Raw genomic sequence first — 16,340 nt, 5'->3', positions numbered from 1 at the left:
TGAGTCTGCGGGCAGATCTGAGACAGTCCCCTCACACTGTGGGAGTAGGATTCCCTCAATTAACTTCACAGTGAGACAGAAAGGGGTCTAATCCATACCTGCTAGTGCCGATACCATTCCAGCATTGGCACGCTGAGCAAAGTTGTAAATAAAAAAGCATATGAGCTCAACAAGGCATACTGGCCTATTCACATATTACTGTTGGATGACCAAGAATGTATCTCATTGGGGACTGCCGCTATTGTTTCCATGCACCAGAGTATCAATGTTGTTTACTTAGTATTGAAGTGTTGATTATTGAAGTTTTCTTTAATTAAAATTATTTTTTCATTTGGGATATAAAGAAATAAGTGATTCACATACAAAAAAGAATAATCACCATAAAGAGCATTGTGGTCCTTGCAATTCCTCTTTTAATAAGATAAAGGTGAGTCTCTTAAGGATTTAAACACTACAAAAGATAAAAACATCCATTCAGGAGGACTACTACGAAAACAGCTCAATGCGGCATTTAGCCTGTAGGAAGAAAATAATAAAACAAATCAATGGTAAGCTTGTAAATGCAGCTATTTCACTCTGAAAAACAGTGTCTAAATTGGAAATAACTGGGTAAATCCGAGATTAAGAGGACCTCTATCACTTATCGATCCACATTTATTACTTTTAAATGTGGGTAATTGGGGAGAGTTTGGTGCAATCTCTGTCTGCATCTTTATAGAATGGCTCCGGTAGGTGTATGGGCCTTAAGTGCACTCGTAAATTGGTTTTATGAGTTTCTGAGACATATCACTGCTAATGTTTCCACTCGACGGCTTTATGACCACATTGTAGCAACTCTAGTGATAGATACTTTCTAATATATTGCAAAAGTGATGCTGACAAAAAAAATATATAGCTTTGGTGTATCGCTTTCGCTTAAATGATAACAGCATGTTCAGCACTACAAATAAAGATTTATCTGTTTTAGTTGTAGCAATAAAACAGGATCAGAGAAAGCACTGAAATACCACCTCTTTCAATTTCAGAAAAAATTAATAGACAATTATATGTCCATTTGTTTGTGATCAAGCATAGTCAATATACCATATTTGGATGCATGTAGACAATTGAGCAATTAATTTACTTTTCTTTTGATTAGAGGGGAAAGTGCTGAATTAATCAGCTATATCAAATGTGATACTATTTGTGTGTGTTACGTACACTGTGTACAATTCCCTGTATTATTATCCAGATGTTCTCTTTCACAGTTCCGTAAAAGACTACCGGCATTCAAACGCCTTTCAATTTTCCATCATCTCAATTCCTCCTACTCACACCATCCGATCCCTCCATCAAAGCAGACCACTTTGCCAAACATGATCCCTGCCTGTTGTGTGTTGGTTTGGTTTCGAGAAGCGGATTAAACAGTTCCCACCAACTCTCTGATGTGGACCTTATCTCAGGTTTCTCTTGACACTGGCAGTGCTCCGGTGTTATTAGAAGCTAAAAGGCTTTGTTATGGAACACAAAGGGCAGAGCTAGGCAGCAGTTAGTAAGGCTTTGTTAAGGGTCAGAGAGGTGTTAAATAGACTACACCTGGGGTTGTGTTAACACCTTCACCTGAGACATTCAAACTTTCATGGAAGGGTGTTCCATTCAATTGAAGAAACTCATAGACAAGACTTCTGTCAGAAATATAAAACAAGATCAATATTGACAAGTAATATTAATAGAAAAATATATAAGAAATTAATCGAGGACTACATTATTTGAAAAATTAAAAAAGGCAGTGGTAGGTTAATTAAAATAAATGTTTTTTTCTATTTCCAGGAGTGGGGTACTGTGGACTTGAAGCATATTTAACAGGTTGTCTCATTTAATTTCTCAATAGATAAGCCTCTCTTTACTATTGGAATACGGCCAATCACTGCTCTTCTCTTGAGGTTCCTGTTTATTGATCACTGTATCACATGGTTGTAATGTGATGTCAATGCTTCTCTTACCTGCCTGAGCTAGCAGGTAGTGAAAATACTTGCTGGATTAGGTCCAGGTACTTAGGAACGCCAAAGTGCTCTTAAGTACAAATCTACTGTGCAGGTAACAGAACAAGCTATTGTAAAACACAAAAATAAACTTTTTTCATTCAGTCATCAAGTTCAATTCAGTTTCAAAAATATATTTGCCCACAGAGGAGCCCCAGAGTAACTTTGGGGGAGAAACAGACCACATTCTGGGCCGGCTCAGCGTCAGGCCTTGTTACTCTGGATCCCCATCTCCTCTCTCCCCCACCTCCTTTCATCCCCCTCTTATCCCCCTTTTACCCCCTCCCTCCTCCCCCCCTTCAGACTTGTCTGGCTGGCCTACACACGCGATCCTCACGCTAGCTGGGCCTAAGCCCCGTAAAGGCTAACACAAGCTCAGTGTAAAAACTCCTATAGGGGCCCACCTCCATCCCTCTATCCCCCTCACTACCCCACCAATCCCCCTCTTCCCTTCTTGTGCTGCCTGACTACACTTTCGCTTCGCATTACTTCTGCTATTCTAACTTTTCCACTTCTGAGCACTATCAATTATGCACTAGAATAACAGTGGGGCCAGGCTTGGCAGCAGGACATAAAGGCCGATTATGAGTGTGAATAATTCAGCCATCTTCGTGCCATGTTCCTCTTACCACTGATACAGGCAGGAAGGCTTTACTGCTAATGTACGCCGGCAGACGCAATCTGACCTGGCCTTAATGTGACATCTCTCTACATCCCAGAGAAAGGAGAGGCTGGAGAGCTGAGGAGGACATAAAAAGTGAGTCTATACTGCATTATTAAAACAGCTGTGGACCTGATGTCACTCACAGATTGACAAGTCTGACACATCACAGACCCGGGGGCTGACACCTGTCAATCTGTTAACAAGAAAACCATGTGAATCTAGAGACAATCTTTAAACTACATTATTTTTGGTATTTATGTTATTCATCTACTTAGAGAACCTATGGGAAGTACAACAACTTTTTACAAAAATGTTGTAAACTTTATATAGAGAACTATAAAAAAAAGAAGCAGACATGGGTAACACAGAGAAAATGTGTTATATCGAAACCAGCCATCATAAATGTTTTTGGGTAAGGTGATATGAACCAGACCAGCAGACAACCCTCCATCACCTCAGCACGCAAAACATGTCTACCTTGACTTCATTTTTCATGAATTGCGTGCAAAGGTTTGAAGTGCTAGTCCTCTTCGAGATCACAAACAGTAATTAATATTTCATCACTCCACCCAAAGCCAAGCACGCACACTAATCCAATACGAGAAATATGATGCGCATCTTCTCCCATGGGCTAAAAATCTACATCAGCTCCGTGCCTCATAAAAAATACCTGAAAACATCTGTAAATTGTCAGCTATGTAAGTATAATAAAAATAAGGCAAGTTCACATTTTGTTCTGTTTTCAATAGCTAAGCCTGGAATTTAAACAGTGGGAAACAAAACATAAAATTTGACTGAGGAATTTAAGAATGAATACGAATTGAAAGAAAAAATAATTCGGAAATTAAGGAGTAAAAGAAATACACAAGGTTGCCAAAAAAGCAAAAAGGGAACTGGTAAAATATTAAAAATCATAACACTTTTTAGAGAGCTTTTACACTGGGTTGCATTTTACTGTGATGTTATTTTGCGAACTGCTTTTTATAATTAAAAAAAAAAAAAAAATTAAAAGAGAGAATTCTCTATAAATAATTACTATTATTTTATTGTTATTATTATTGCACACAATACATTTTAATACTATTATTTTTATCATTATTAATATTATTATTATTATCATTATTTTATTTTAATAATAACTAACCTATATAATTTCAACTGTGTTTTTGATTAAACTTCGTTGTGTTTTAATGGCAAAATGGAACTATAGGAACAACAAATTATAAAATTGTGTCATTCTTAATGTCAAAGGTTTATTAATTTATTTACATAACAGCCAGACCAAAAGCGACGTCATTTTTTTAAAAATTAAAAAAAAAAAAGCCCCTGCAGTCCCCCTTATTTGTGCTTCTGTTTGCCATGCACAGTCTAATCCTGGTTGGAATGTCTCCGGTCGTGGAGTCCTTCGGCCCTGAGGAACAGAACAGCAGGTGAAACTGAATTCTCAGAGGACTTGTCCCGCCTCACAGCTACTCCAGTAGTTCTACTGTATAGTTCAACAAGTCCTTCTGTTAAACAAGAGCCCAAATGTGCTGGAAACTATTCTTTTCTGTTTTCACTTTGTTTTTATGGGACAAAAAAAGCTGAATAAAACAAATCTACTGAAAATATATTTTTTACAGTGTAAATGTTTGAACAAGCTGGCATTCTTAAATGCCTTCATTGCTACCTCTGACACTGAGTCTTTGTTAATATTAGTAGATTATTACAGATTATAGATAATTTAATTTGCCTAAAAAGGTTTGCTGAGTATGTTTAATCACTATTCCCTAATTAATGCAGATTTTAAATGTCTGAACAATTACAGAAAGTAAAAAAGCTTATTCAAACATGGCTGCCATTGCCACCTCTTTGTGTCTGGCTGGTGCCACATTTGAATTTTTCTTGGTATGGCGGCCATGTTTTATCGCACGCACACCCCATGTAGCTATTCTCTTGGAGTCGGGAGATTAAATAGAAATGAGGAGGATGTTTTTTGGGGGGGTTTTTTTTAGATTAAAAGAAAAGAAAACCAGACAAAAAAGGCGACAGGGTGAGTAGGAAAATGTTGGTAAAGTGCTGCAGCCACAACACTGAGCCTAATGCTGACAGTGGGCATGCTGGGTCACCTCAGCAGGACCCCCAGAGCCAAAGACAGGGGCAGTACAGTTAAAGATCTGGTAATCCTAGGGACAGGAGAGAGGAAGGGAGGACAATATGGCACAAAGAGCAAAAGAGCGGGAGGAAACTGACTGGCCTATATTTCGGGGATACATGGCGGGATAAAGAACAGAGGGCGGGAGGATTAGGACAAAGGAGGGAGTTATTAAGAAAAAAACTTGATGTTTGTCAAATACATAAATGCACAGTTGCACCCCATTGCATCCCCACCTCGCCATTTAAGAGGCAAAGTGATGATTGTCTCTTAAGTAAATCTATTTTAGTGTTGTTTTGGTTTGTAACTTGCAACTGTGAGATTAGGGACATTAAAAACTTTTGTGTGCATAACAATGTTGGGGGAAAAACAAACACTTCTGAGGATGTGGCCATAGGCAGCCCTCATCACCTCTGTTTATCCGGGGGGCTTAGGCCACTTTGGGGACTCCCCTTAAGTCTCACTTATCTCATTAGACCCTTAAAACTGATTAATATGAATGCCAGCAGAGGCAAGCTCAAGGCATTCTTAAGAAAGGAGGGAAGGAGGAAAAGAGAGGAGAAGGATGGGAGGGGGGGAGATTTTAGAGGAAGGGGTTTTTTGTGTCTCCGGACAATGAGCTGATGGCTTTTTAAGCCTCTCAGTGGCTCTGGGTTAATACCCTGGGCTGCAGTCATGGGATAGGCCGTGGTTCAAAGGCTGCTGCACTCCAAGGCTCACTGCTCGCTGATTTAGAGGAAGAAAATAAACAAGCAGAAAAAATACCACATCTCCTGCAACTTGAACCTCACTAAAGAAATAATGAAGTACCCTTCCAAACCAGAGCTGTGTATGTGTATGTGTGTTAGCCGGCCTATGTTCTTTGGGGTGTCATATTTGGTTATGTGGGATAATGTTCGGAATAAGCCAGACCAGTCAAAGCTGGGTTCAGATGAGAGGAGAGGGTGAAGATGGGATTTATCACACATTCCGGGGATCAATCGTTTTCCCTTCAGGGAAAAAACCCCGAAAAAAACACACTCAGTAGAGTTTCACACAGGAATACAAACCACCACACATAAACAATGACTGACAAGCACACGCACACGATGCAACTTCACAAAATGGGAAAACTATCAAGCAGCTCTCAGAGGAGCAGGCTCATAGAATTGGGTCAAGAATAGTGCTGTGCTTTGCTATAGTAAAGGGTGTGTTTCTGCTGCTTCATTAGAGCGGGCCTAGAAGTAGAGGTCGGCTCAGGATAACCATGTGCACACACACACACACACACACACTTACACATGCATCCAAATAACCATACGCATGTGTATATGCACAAGTTACCACCAAACACACGGACATGTCAACATGCAGAGCACTCACTCATCTTGACATCAAACTCAGTGCAGATTCAACAGTAGTCGTCAGATTCAGAATCAGTTCAGTGTAATACATTTTTAAACAGGATTTATTGTCTGCTTGATTTCAGATCAGACAAGCATCTGTTGCCTAATAAAAGGCTTGGAGCCAGGAGAGTAGATCTGGAAAGACAGCTTTTATATCAAGTTGTTTCTGAAGTTGAGATAAATTTTAAATTTTGATTTTAAATTTATAGCATACACTATGATAGCTCTACAAAAAATCATTTCAATTCTGCATTTCTTTTTTTGGTCAAAATCCTACTTGTTCGCCTTAAAGTCCTACAAACTTAACTAGAGACAAGCTGAGTAAAAGAGAAAACTGAATAGATTTGTTTAAAAATGAAAGATCCACCATTGGAATTACAATTGCATATCATTATTCATCATAATAAAAGGACCTGCGCCTGCAAAGTATGTCTACTTCTGAGGACAATAACAGTTCATTCTTATGTGCCAATTTGTCTCCACAGCAGATATATGTAGCATTTTGGAACGAAGCCCTCCATGAAGCTGCTACATTACACACGCCCAGGCATTCCAACTGTGATACATGTATGTCGGCAGAAAATGCACTTTCAAGGGCACAGTGTGCAGTGCGTCACAGTGCTTAAAGACCAAGATGCAACTTTAGTACCGCTGCATCAACGCCCAAGAAAACACAGCCCTCTGTGTGGGAGTCTTCAGTGTCAGGGGAAACAAAGCAGGGGTCTAAACCTGAGCAGGCTTAATCCTGTCTCTGGAAAAAATAGCCCCTCTGTCACTAAACCCGGACCGCAAAGACGACACCTCCAGTGGGTGAGGACCCGCAGTCTGTCCCCTGGAGAACCACCACTAACCAACCTACTGACCACTGTCATCACTATAGATAGTGACAGACAGACAGACACATGCATCTTTAAACATTGGCAAGGACAGACAAGGAGGGAAGGAGGCTGATGAACTGGACAGTGTGGAGGGAGGCAGATGAGAGACGATGGATACGACTGGTTGCAAATGAGGGAGACTGCCACCTCTTCTTTTCCACACACTGTGTCACCCCTGGCTACTACACGCCTCTCCCCTCGTGTCTGGCGCTCACATTGTACTCCTCCTCTACTCCCTTTTTCTGTCCAAAAGCGTACTACAACTTCAGCTGTGCACTCTCCCTTTCCCTCGCCATTCACACCAATCTCCCTCACTCCTCTCCTTTGCCCTCCCTTTTTTTCTTCCTCCGTTCAAACTGCATGCATTACTTTCAGCCCTGGCTATGTAGAGTGGACAGAGAGAACAGAACAATGGCTGCCTTTCAGTCTCACGGCCCAGCATGGGGGGGGGGGGGGGGGGGGGGGCGTATTGACTGCTAGTATTTTTTTAGTTCTCTACTGTCAATTCAAATGGGCTAATGCAGCTAGCTTATTATTGGCACGCCTCGCCACAACGGTAGACTGAACATAGTGAAAGCAACATTGTTTGATTGGTTGTTTATTCATATTTATGTTCAGCGGAAAATTGTCACAGCAGAGGGAACTTTACAAAGAGGTGTTCATATTAAAAACAAGGCCAGGGAATCAATTAGTCCTTTAACCCAAACTCACTTCACCTTTTCATGGCTGTGCCAGTGCAGACAAAGAAAGACAAAATGAAAATGCAAGACGCGTGTAAGCTATCCGAGGATACTCGCCACATGCAGGTGAGGAGGCGATAACGCCATCTGTGGATAAAAGCAGCACTTTATGGGTTCTAAAATTTCTATTTGGGAACATAAAAGTGTGGAAATAAACCAAGTAGGTTGTGTCAATTCCAAAGGGAATGAAGACCATACAATTCAGTCTCACTCTGTTTCTCTGTCTGTCTGTGAAGACGAATTACCTCATGAGTCATTTACAACTGGCTACAACACGTCAATTAGGTCTTTATTCACGAGCTGGAGATGTGTTCTCTTCTGGGATCTATTCTCCACACTGCTGCCCAGCTAGAAAAACATCCAGTCACTCCCCCACAGACCCCAAGTTAAATAAGGAAAACGCCAGAGTAAGGTCCGAAGCCAGCCTACCATGAAAGGAATTATCTGTGGAAAATGTGTCTGGCAAAAAATGAGCAGTCTTAATCGTTCCCGTCACATTTTCCAGTTGAATAGTGAACGGTGACAGGAAGAGAAAAGTAAAATTGAAACCCATCAGTCATTTTGGCCCTTTACATGCTGGTGTACTTCCTGTAAATATAATATGACCAAGTAAATGAATTTAACGAGGTCAAATCAACCAAAGCAGAAAGAGCTGGTTTGAATCAAGCAGATATATGTAGTTTTCACTTGAAGTGTACACTTGAAATGCTTTCGGCTCAGAGCAGAGGACACAAGAGGCCATCAGACCTCTCTCGGTAGCGCCCCTAACTGGTCAGTGGTGATAGATCAACCAAGCGTTACTACAGTAACAGCTGCTTCTAAAAGCCTCCATCTTATAGAGGAGAGCAGAGGAGCGAAAGAAGGATATGGTAGCGCCATTTTCAGTCACGAACAAGGACTCATAATACATGATAGCAAGATTCCTGGACTTGCGACTGCTATCGGACCTACATCAGTCCTGTATTCCACCTAATCACTCCTTTTTGGGGTCTTAAAAATGAAACATATTATCTGATGTGAGATCTATGCTAAAATAAACCCAACAGAAAATTAGTTTTTCTGTCTCTCCCTGCTATGTTCATATTAACTAAGATCTACAAATCAACTCAGGTATTCACAGAAAAAAACACCCGTCAGACTGCCAGATCTGTTCCCTAGAGCCACTATGGGGTGTCACAAAATAAAGAAATAAAGAACAGTTGGTGGGACTTTCCACAACATTGAGATTTTGAGTGAAACCGAGACAGTGAGAGTGGGAATAGAGAAAAAAATAGAATCTGAATAAACAAATCCAATCCAATAGACAGGCAACCAACTAGCAAGAAAGGGAAACTTCATTTGTTATGACAGAATATAAGTTTTGCATAGAATTCTGCGCATGTGTGTGTTGAATAAACTGGTTAATACTTTATTGTTTCCAAGTAGAACTATATGTAGCGTTCCTCTGAAAGCCACGGGTTGAATGAGTGCTAAAAGACAGATCGGCCTGCTGATAGCAGTGTTTCAGCACTCCATCTGACCTTGGAGTGATTACTCTGAAAACAAAAACCTGGACATTAAAATCTGGCTCCCTAGGCAAGGGAGGGAAACATGTGCAGGCGAAATGAAGCTGCAATTCAATATTGTCCATTTCTGTCAGTTTAATACACAATGCCATCCGGCCTTAGGCAGATAACCTAACATTTAAATTGACTGTGGTGTTTTTAAGGCTCTTAAAACCAATTTAACACTGTTAATCTTGATCAGACTGGGGAATATTTATCTAATCATGAACTAACACAGGTTTTCTCATGTTGTATTCAGGTGAATAAATCAACAAAATGAAGGTCAAGTAGCGTAATATTAACTCTTCAAAAATAAGCATATGGTAGTTATTAAAATCATTTTAAAATGTATTTATTTACAAAAACAAAATAATGACTTACCATTTTTAAAGAACATAACATTTTAAATAATATTGATGAATAAATAATGATATGGCTTACAGTTAACATATCAGATATTAAATATTGGTAATGCTTTTCTCTATCCAGTTGTAAGCTGCTTTTACTACTCCAGCCTGACCACCAGGCACCCCCAGCGACAGGGCTGCTTCTGTCCGCCGGATAGCACCTCCACCAGGGTCACAGCCAAGAGTCCTCCCTCTCTTCCACCACACGCTGAAGAACAGCTGCTCTGCCAAGCACATTGACTAAGCATTGACTACTGCCTGCTGGGCTCATTTTCTAGTTAATAGAAAAAAACATCTAATTTAAATGGAAAGTGCGTTTACAGGTCTGGTGAGAAAACACAGAGTGCCATTTAAACCCAATAAAAGTATTACTCGGTTTCATCGCACAACACCGGTTGCTGTTCTGTCTTTCAAGCCCTGTGTTTATTTTTTCTGTATTCTCTGTTTCACTTTTTTGTGTCCCCTAAACTGTCAGTGCCCACAGCTCAGTTGGTGCTTGCGCCTGCCAATGCCACGGGCATAAAAGAGTGACAGAGCAAGGGGTCATTAACGAGAACATATCAGCCCTCAGACAGAGAGACAGAGGGAGAAAACGAAAGCTAGAGCAGTGGAGAGATAAAAAAAACACAGCTCTGAGAGAGTCAGAAAAGAAAAGAAAAGAAATAGATAAGGAGAACAGGAGAGACTAGCCTGTGGTCAAAAACTACTCACTTCAGCAGTGAAAGGTAATATAAATTTGATTTGGAAAATAACATGTTTTCAGATGTTGAATTATAAATAAAAGCTAATATTATAAAGCTAACACATAATTTTCACACTCAGACGGGTGTATGGACTAACTTTCCAGCTCTTCCAGCATATAGTCAGCATTTGCACGCACATACACATCCATGCAAGCACAGACTGACAAGACGTATTCTTGTCAGAAACTGGTCTGTGACAGGTAATGAGAAGTCCAGTGGAGAAAGATGTAATTATTATAGTATATTTGTGTGTGGGAGAGGAAACTAGTCCTATATGACCTCATGGCTTATTTGGCACTTTGCATTCACACTCAAACACAAAAACATGCACTGACAAAGACGAGCAGGACGCGGCTACAACAAAGGAAAATTGTCTTTGATACCAGTGACACAACTACTGCATGCAGACCTCCAGTTACATTATAAAAATACATTTTTAGGACTACAACAACAGGCAGAATGTTTGGAAAATGCTTTCCAGGCTGATTGTTGATTACAAATTATGCTGCAATATACAAATCACCTTGAGCAATTTGCATTACCAGCATCAAACTTAATGTTAATAACACCCTCCACTTCAAGGAGAGTTCTAGTTACTAGTTTGTCATTCTTGTGCCAACTTTCTGCTTCGATATTCCCTGCCGCATGTGTGTGACCTCTCCCTGCTCTCCTCTCAGACTGTGCCTGACCTCTGAGCGTCTTTCTCCACCATCAACCGTGGAGGGACTCCCGAAATATCTAATTGTATTCATTCATTTTCTGTGCCGGGAGAAGAGGCACAGAGAGAGGGAGAGAGAGAGAGAGAGAGGGAGAGGGAGAGGGAGAGAGAGAGGGAGAGAGAGAGAGAGAGAAAGAAAGGGAAGGAGAGTACAAGGGAGAAGCAGAGTGCCGAGAGGCAACAAGGGAGAAAGAAGGCAAAGAGGGGTATGGGAGAGACAGAAGTGCAAAGGGAGAGAGAAGAAGGGAAAGGCTGTCTATTCTCTTCAGCATTACAGCTGAGACATCATTAGAGCTACTGTCTGTCCCCTCATTAGAATAAATACTCACAAGCAAAGACGGTCAGCTAGATAGCAGAGGGCATAATCCACAGAGAGAAATGTCCCCATATTTTAAGTTATTTCAAGTTGAAGGAACTCTCTGAAAACATATAAAACTTCTCCAAACTGCCCCTCAAAATAACTTTTCAAAAGGCAAAATGCTAAACATGTAAATTGAGGTACTATGGGAAGAAACTCTTGGAACATCTAAACCACAAACAGAAAACTAAAAGCTAAAACATGAATGTGTAAAAGTAAGAGAAATACTGTAGGTTAAAAAAAAAAAAGAATAATAAAACAGCAAGTTTCTTGGGGCTCATACTGGAGTTGTGAGACACAACGATGGACTGAAGCCAACAAAACAGCAAGGAAATCCCCTCAGCCCCTGCCCCAATCCCCCAACAACACAAAAATCTGCAGAAACCACCGTAGAGCCGCTTACACAAATTACGATACACTACATCGAAATAAAATTCCACAGCGTTTCTACCAATTGCTTATAATTATAACCAGTCAAAAACTATATATAAGAACTTAAAACCTACATAAAGACTTTGGCGGACAAAAAGTTCCATTGCAAAACGCAAAAAGTCCTTATCTGACATTCCTCGTTTCGTATTACTGACAGTCTAAGCTATAAAAGTGTCTATACTGGTGTGTGATTTGAACAAAAGTATGGGTGACTGAGTTTCTTTGCTCTTTTGTTAGAAACAGTTAGGTCTAGTTTTCACTTTCCCTCATCATTCAACCTTTCATAAAACATTTAATGCAACAGTTTAATATTTACTAACTTTTGCACACTTTTTTATATGAAAACCTTTACTTTATGATAAAAAAACTTTAAATCAATCGTAGTTGGACTCTCCAAAATTAGAAAACAAGAATGTGACAAAATGTGTATCAGTTTCTGTTGTTATCTCCATGTAGAAGCTTTAATTTCTGTCTTTGCATTTCAAGTGATTAGGTATAAGGTAACTGTATTGCACATAATGGTGTGAAACATCCATCTTGGGCATAATGGATTACAGAGAGACAAAACCAAACTCAAACTGTAGCTTTACTGTGATGGATTTCCTAGCTTGAGCAATTTTCAAGTCTGTGCAAGCTGCAGTGTCATATGGTGCAAAAAGGAACGGTGACAAAATGGCTTTTTCTCTGAGTTGTAAAATGAGCCCTGAATGACTATGTCCAAACACAAACAGGGAAGGATGTAAAAGAGAGACTAAACCTACAGGAAAAATCACCACTGAAATTATCCTTGAAGTTAACTGAGATCATTATTTATGACCGCTGAAATAATTTGTTCTAATTGTTGCTTGTTTGTGGGCATGGGGCGTTCACAGTCAATACAGGGAGCAGCCGTACCTTCGGTGTAACTCTGTAGCCTCAGAACAAAGGCAGGCGCAGCCAAGTTACATTACAGTGCCACACCAGCTTTTTACTGTAATGTGTGAAGAAAGGGACTCAATATTTATTAACTGAGTCATCAATAAGACAAGTTTGCCATCTCTCCATTTCGCTGTCTCCTCTCTGTTGTTATGTTACCTTTCTGGCTTCCTGCCTCAGCCCTGCAGGGGTGAGAGTCAAACAAACTCTATTTAGAGTAAGTAGAACGGTGTGACCGGTGTTAGCAGTATTACAGCCTCTGTGAAAACCTGTTTCCTTTCCTCGGGCAAGTCAGAGCTTCAGAAACAGATGAGGCTCAGGAAGCTATCTATTTCTCAGATTATACGCAAAGAGAGTAAAAAGCACCGCATGCACGCAGCCTAGTGGATCGCAAAGTACTCATTTTTTCTCTCTTCCAATGTTAGTGTGTCAGATCTGAGATTACCAGTAGATTTACTGAAATTTCCCTTTTTTTAACTACACTTTTTTTTTCTACACTGAAACTGAGAAAACTTGTCAGCACATCTGGAAGATATCAAGTTAACTGAGCGGCCAGTCAAGTCAAAACTTTTTTGTAGAAAAAAAATGAACAGTCTAATGAAAGTATGTCTATCAACAGCAGAAATCTAGATTAACTGAAAATTGTGTTTGCCTCTATTTAAGAAAGCGGTCCATAAATAAACAGCCGAGGTAAACCGGAGTAAAGATGTAGAACACAACAGTCATGGTCTACAATATATCAGTCCGAGAATCTACACACCCCACTAGACTGGCCCCGACGTCAGGAGAGTGCTTACAGTCAGCCCTCCGTTTGTACCCCTGACCACTAATTGCTTCAAGCAATAAATCTTGTTTTCCCTAACTTCAAACTGAATATAAATAGTTGTGCAACAAATTCAGCATGTGCTATTAATGGCTTTGTGCGCACTTGGGGTAAGCTGAAGATTTTATTCAACAAATACTAAGTGCCGTTGGCAGTTGAGTGAAAGATCTCTGTAAACTCCACCAGCAGTGCTCGGACTTAATAAGCCCGGGACAAAGCTGCACAGTCTCCATAAGGGACTTTTAGTGGGAAATGCTGTCTCGACAAATAAGTACACTGTACACTGAGGTTGACTCGAGGCTGTCCAAGCAGAGAGGGCTTTGACTCAAGGTTTGTAGTACATCTTAAAAACTGTAAACTTTGTGAAAGTCCTCTAGTGTGTCCCATCTGAGACAACCAGCACATACACTTCTCATGTCACTACTAAAAGATTTTTGTTCCCACTTTTTTATTATTAATACAAATATGTTTTATTTATTTTTTATTTGTTTGAATCACTAGGTCATGGCATGGCTCATGGCTCTAACTCTATGAATGAGTAACCATTCATGATCACCATTATGCAAAAAAAGCATAAACAAATTGCTTGTAGATTTTATTTAGGGAAACTGTTTTTGAATGAGAAAGCTGAACACTGAACAAGTTCTCAGAAGTTTTGAAAGGGTAAATTCTGGGTTTCCTTATCGTATGGCTATTAGAAATGGGTTCAGAGTTTTATAAAATCCAGTAACACAAAGTTTCATGTGTTATTTGCATTCTTTAGCTTTCATTTAGCAAATGAATATATAGCTTATTATTTTTCTTTCTCCAAAAGCTTTCAACAACTTGACCAAATTTAATGGATTTTCTTTTCTTTAAAGTTTTGAATACCAAGGGTCAAAATATACATTATAATGCACAATTTTTTAATATTTTTACACACTATGCTACAAATTGTATAGTACTGAGTGGAGGGAAAAAAGGAAGATTTTTACTCAACTTCTTCAGGAAACCTTCATTTACTTTAAGTTGTTAAACAACTATTTTAAAGATAATATAATAAGACGAAATAAACACTACACTCAAACTTTTAAGTAAAAGTCGACATTATATTCTACTATAACTTTACAGTGTGTCTGTGTTACTGTTTTCCTTATATAATTTATTTGCCATGGTGCCTTTATAATATTGACAAAGCACTCCTTTAGGTACTTTTAGACGTGCTGAGGCCGTTGTATGGCCATACATTGTATTATGGATTCTGCAGTGACTTTCGTAATGAAACTGTTTAATACTGACTGATATATTTCGCTCTAATTTGAAGCATTTCGTACTGGTTGTTTCTTGAGATGAAGGCACACAAACACAGTAGTAATACAGTAGTTGTTCTCTTCGTTACTTTCCTACATCAAGGCAATGAACCGACGGAGTCTAAAGTGAGTAAATGGCCACATTTAGCAGGTAAACGGACTTTGAGGATTTGTGCTGATGTTGACCTGTTTGTATTTAGCTTACTTGAGACTAGTTCTACTGGTCTTAATAAGTCCAGTGGGGTCGTGTAAATAGTCCGCCGGACAGAGAAACAACACAAGATAACGCTCCAGGTTACTTATTGAGCTTTGTCGCTGTACCTAAACCCACAATGACACTGTCAGTATCCTTATCTGGACTATATTGACTGTTCACGCCACAACAGCAGACAATTAACTAAGTCCAGGCCTATTACGTTCAATTTGAATCTATAGTTTCCTTGGGGACTGCGCTGTTTATGAGCAGCCACGTATTAAAAATACGACACAGTAGCCTTTTACACTCCTGTTCCTGTCCTCAGCCTATAGCCTGTAGTCTACCTACTGGCATTATGCCCTCACTGCGGAGAATAAACACCGATGTGGTCCAGCAAAACCTACGGACCCCGTGTTTCATGCAGATCCGAGGAGACGGAACATCGCCGGCTCTCCGCGGTAAAGCTGCTCGGCGTGAGGCCACTTACTTGGCGTTGGTCCGGTTCCAGAAGACGGCGTAGCGGTCGGCCACTACTTTGGAGCTGGGCTCCTGGCTAAATACACACATCCACAGCACCAGGCAGACGAAGAGGACCATTTCCACTTGCAGCATCACTACAGCAAAACTTCGGCACGTATTCCTCTTCTGTGTCGGTTAGTCAGTCGAGTTTGAACGGGCGCTTCAACCGGGACAGGTGATGAGTCTCATTCACATGTGGCCGTGAATGTTAAACAAATACAAACGTGAAAAACATAGAAAGCGCGAAGGGAATAGCCAGATGGTGATTATTCAGCGGACAACTTGAAATGACACTTGTTCTGTCGACGGAAATGTTTGAATTACAAAACTAACGCGTCACTGTGTTTTCTCTCAAATGCGGGTAGAGAGTCCAGATGAATCATAGGCTTTATTTCATGCAGGGTCAGCTCTGGCAGATCGGAGGTGGGCTGACAAAATATTTCTCCCACTAATGCACAAACAATGAGCTCAACACATGCAAATGCGGAGCACAACAGGCACTGTCTTCTGTGATATATTCCCCTTCGCTACTGGATGTAGCCTGTGTCAGGTTAAATGACAACTGCTGAATACT

General features: G+C 40.2%; 1 protein-coding gene across 1 annotated transcript in view; it reads right to left on the bottom strand.

Annotated features, from left to right (window-relative positions):
• efna5b (ephrin-A5b) overlaps nt 1-15,859 on the bottom strand; it is an 89,757-nt gene extending 73,898 nt beyond the window's left edge. The window contains exon 1 of the mRNA XM_053325217.1: nt 15,735-15,859. Coding sequence (XP_053181192.1) covers nt 15,735-15,859 — 125 coding nt within the window. The remainder of the gene's footprint in view (nt 1-15,734) is intronic.
• Between the last annotated feature and the right edge of the window lie 481 nt (nt 15,860-16,340).

The sequence above is a fragment of the Scomber japonicus genome, chromosome 9 (assembly GCF_027409825.1).
Source record: "Scomber japonicus isolate fScoJap1 chromosome 9, fScoJap1.pri, whole genome shotgun sequence".
In the NCBI taxonomy this organism is placed as follows: domain Eukaryota; kingdom Metazoa; phylum Chordata; class Actinopteri; order Scombriformes; family Scombridae; genus Scomber; species Scomber japonicus.
The sequence above is the reverse complement of the archived record's forward strand: the minus strand, read 5'-3'. Positions and strand labels throughout refer to the sequence as shown.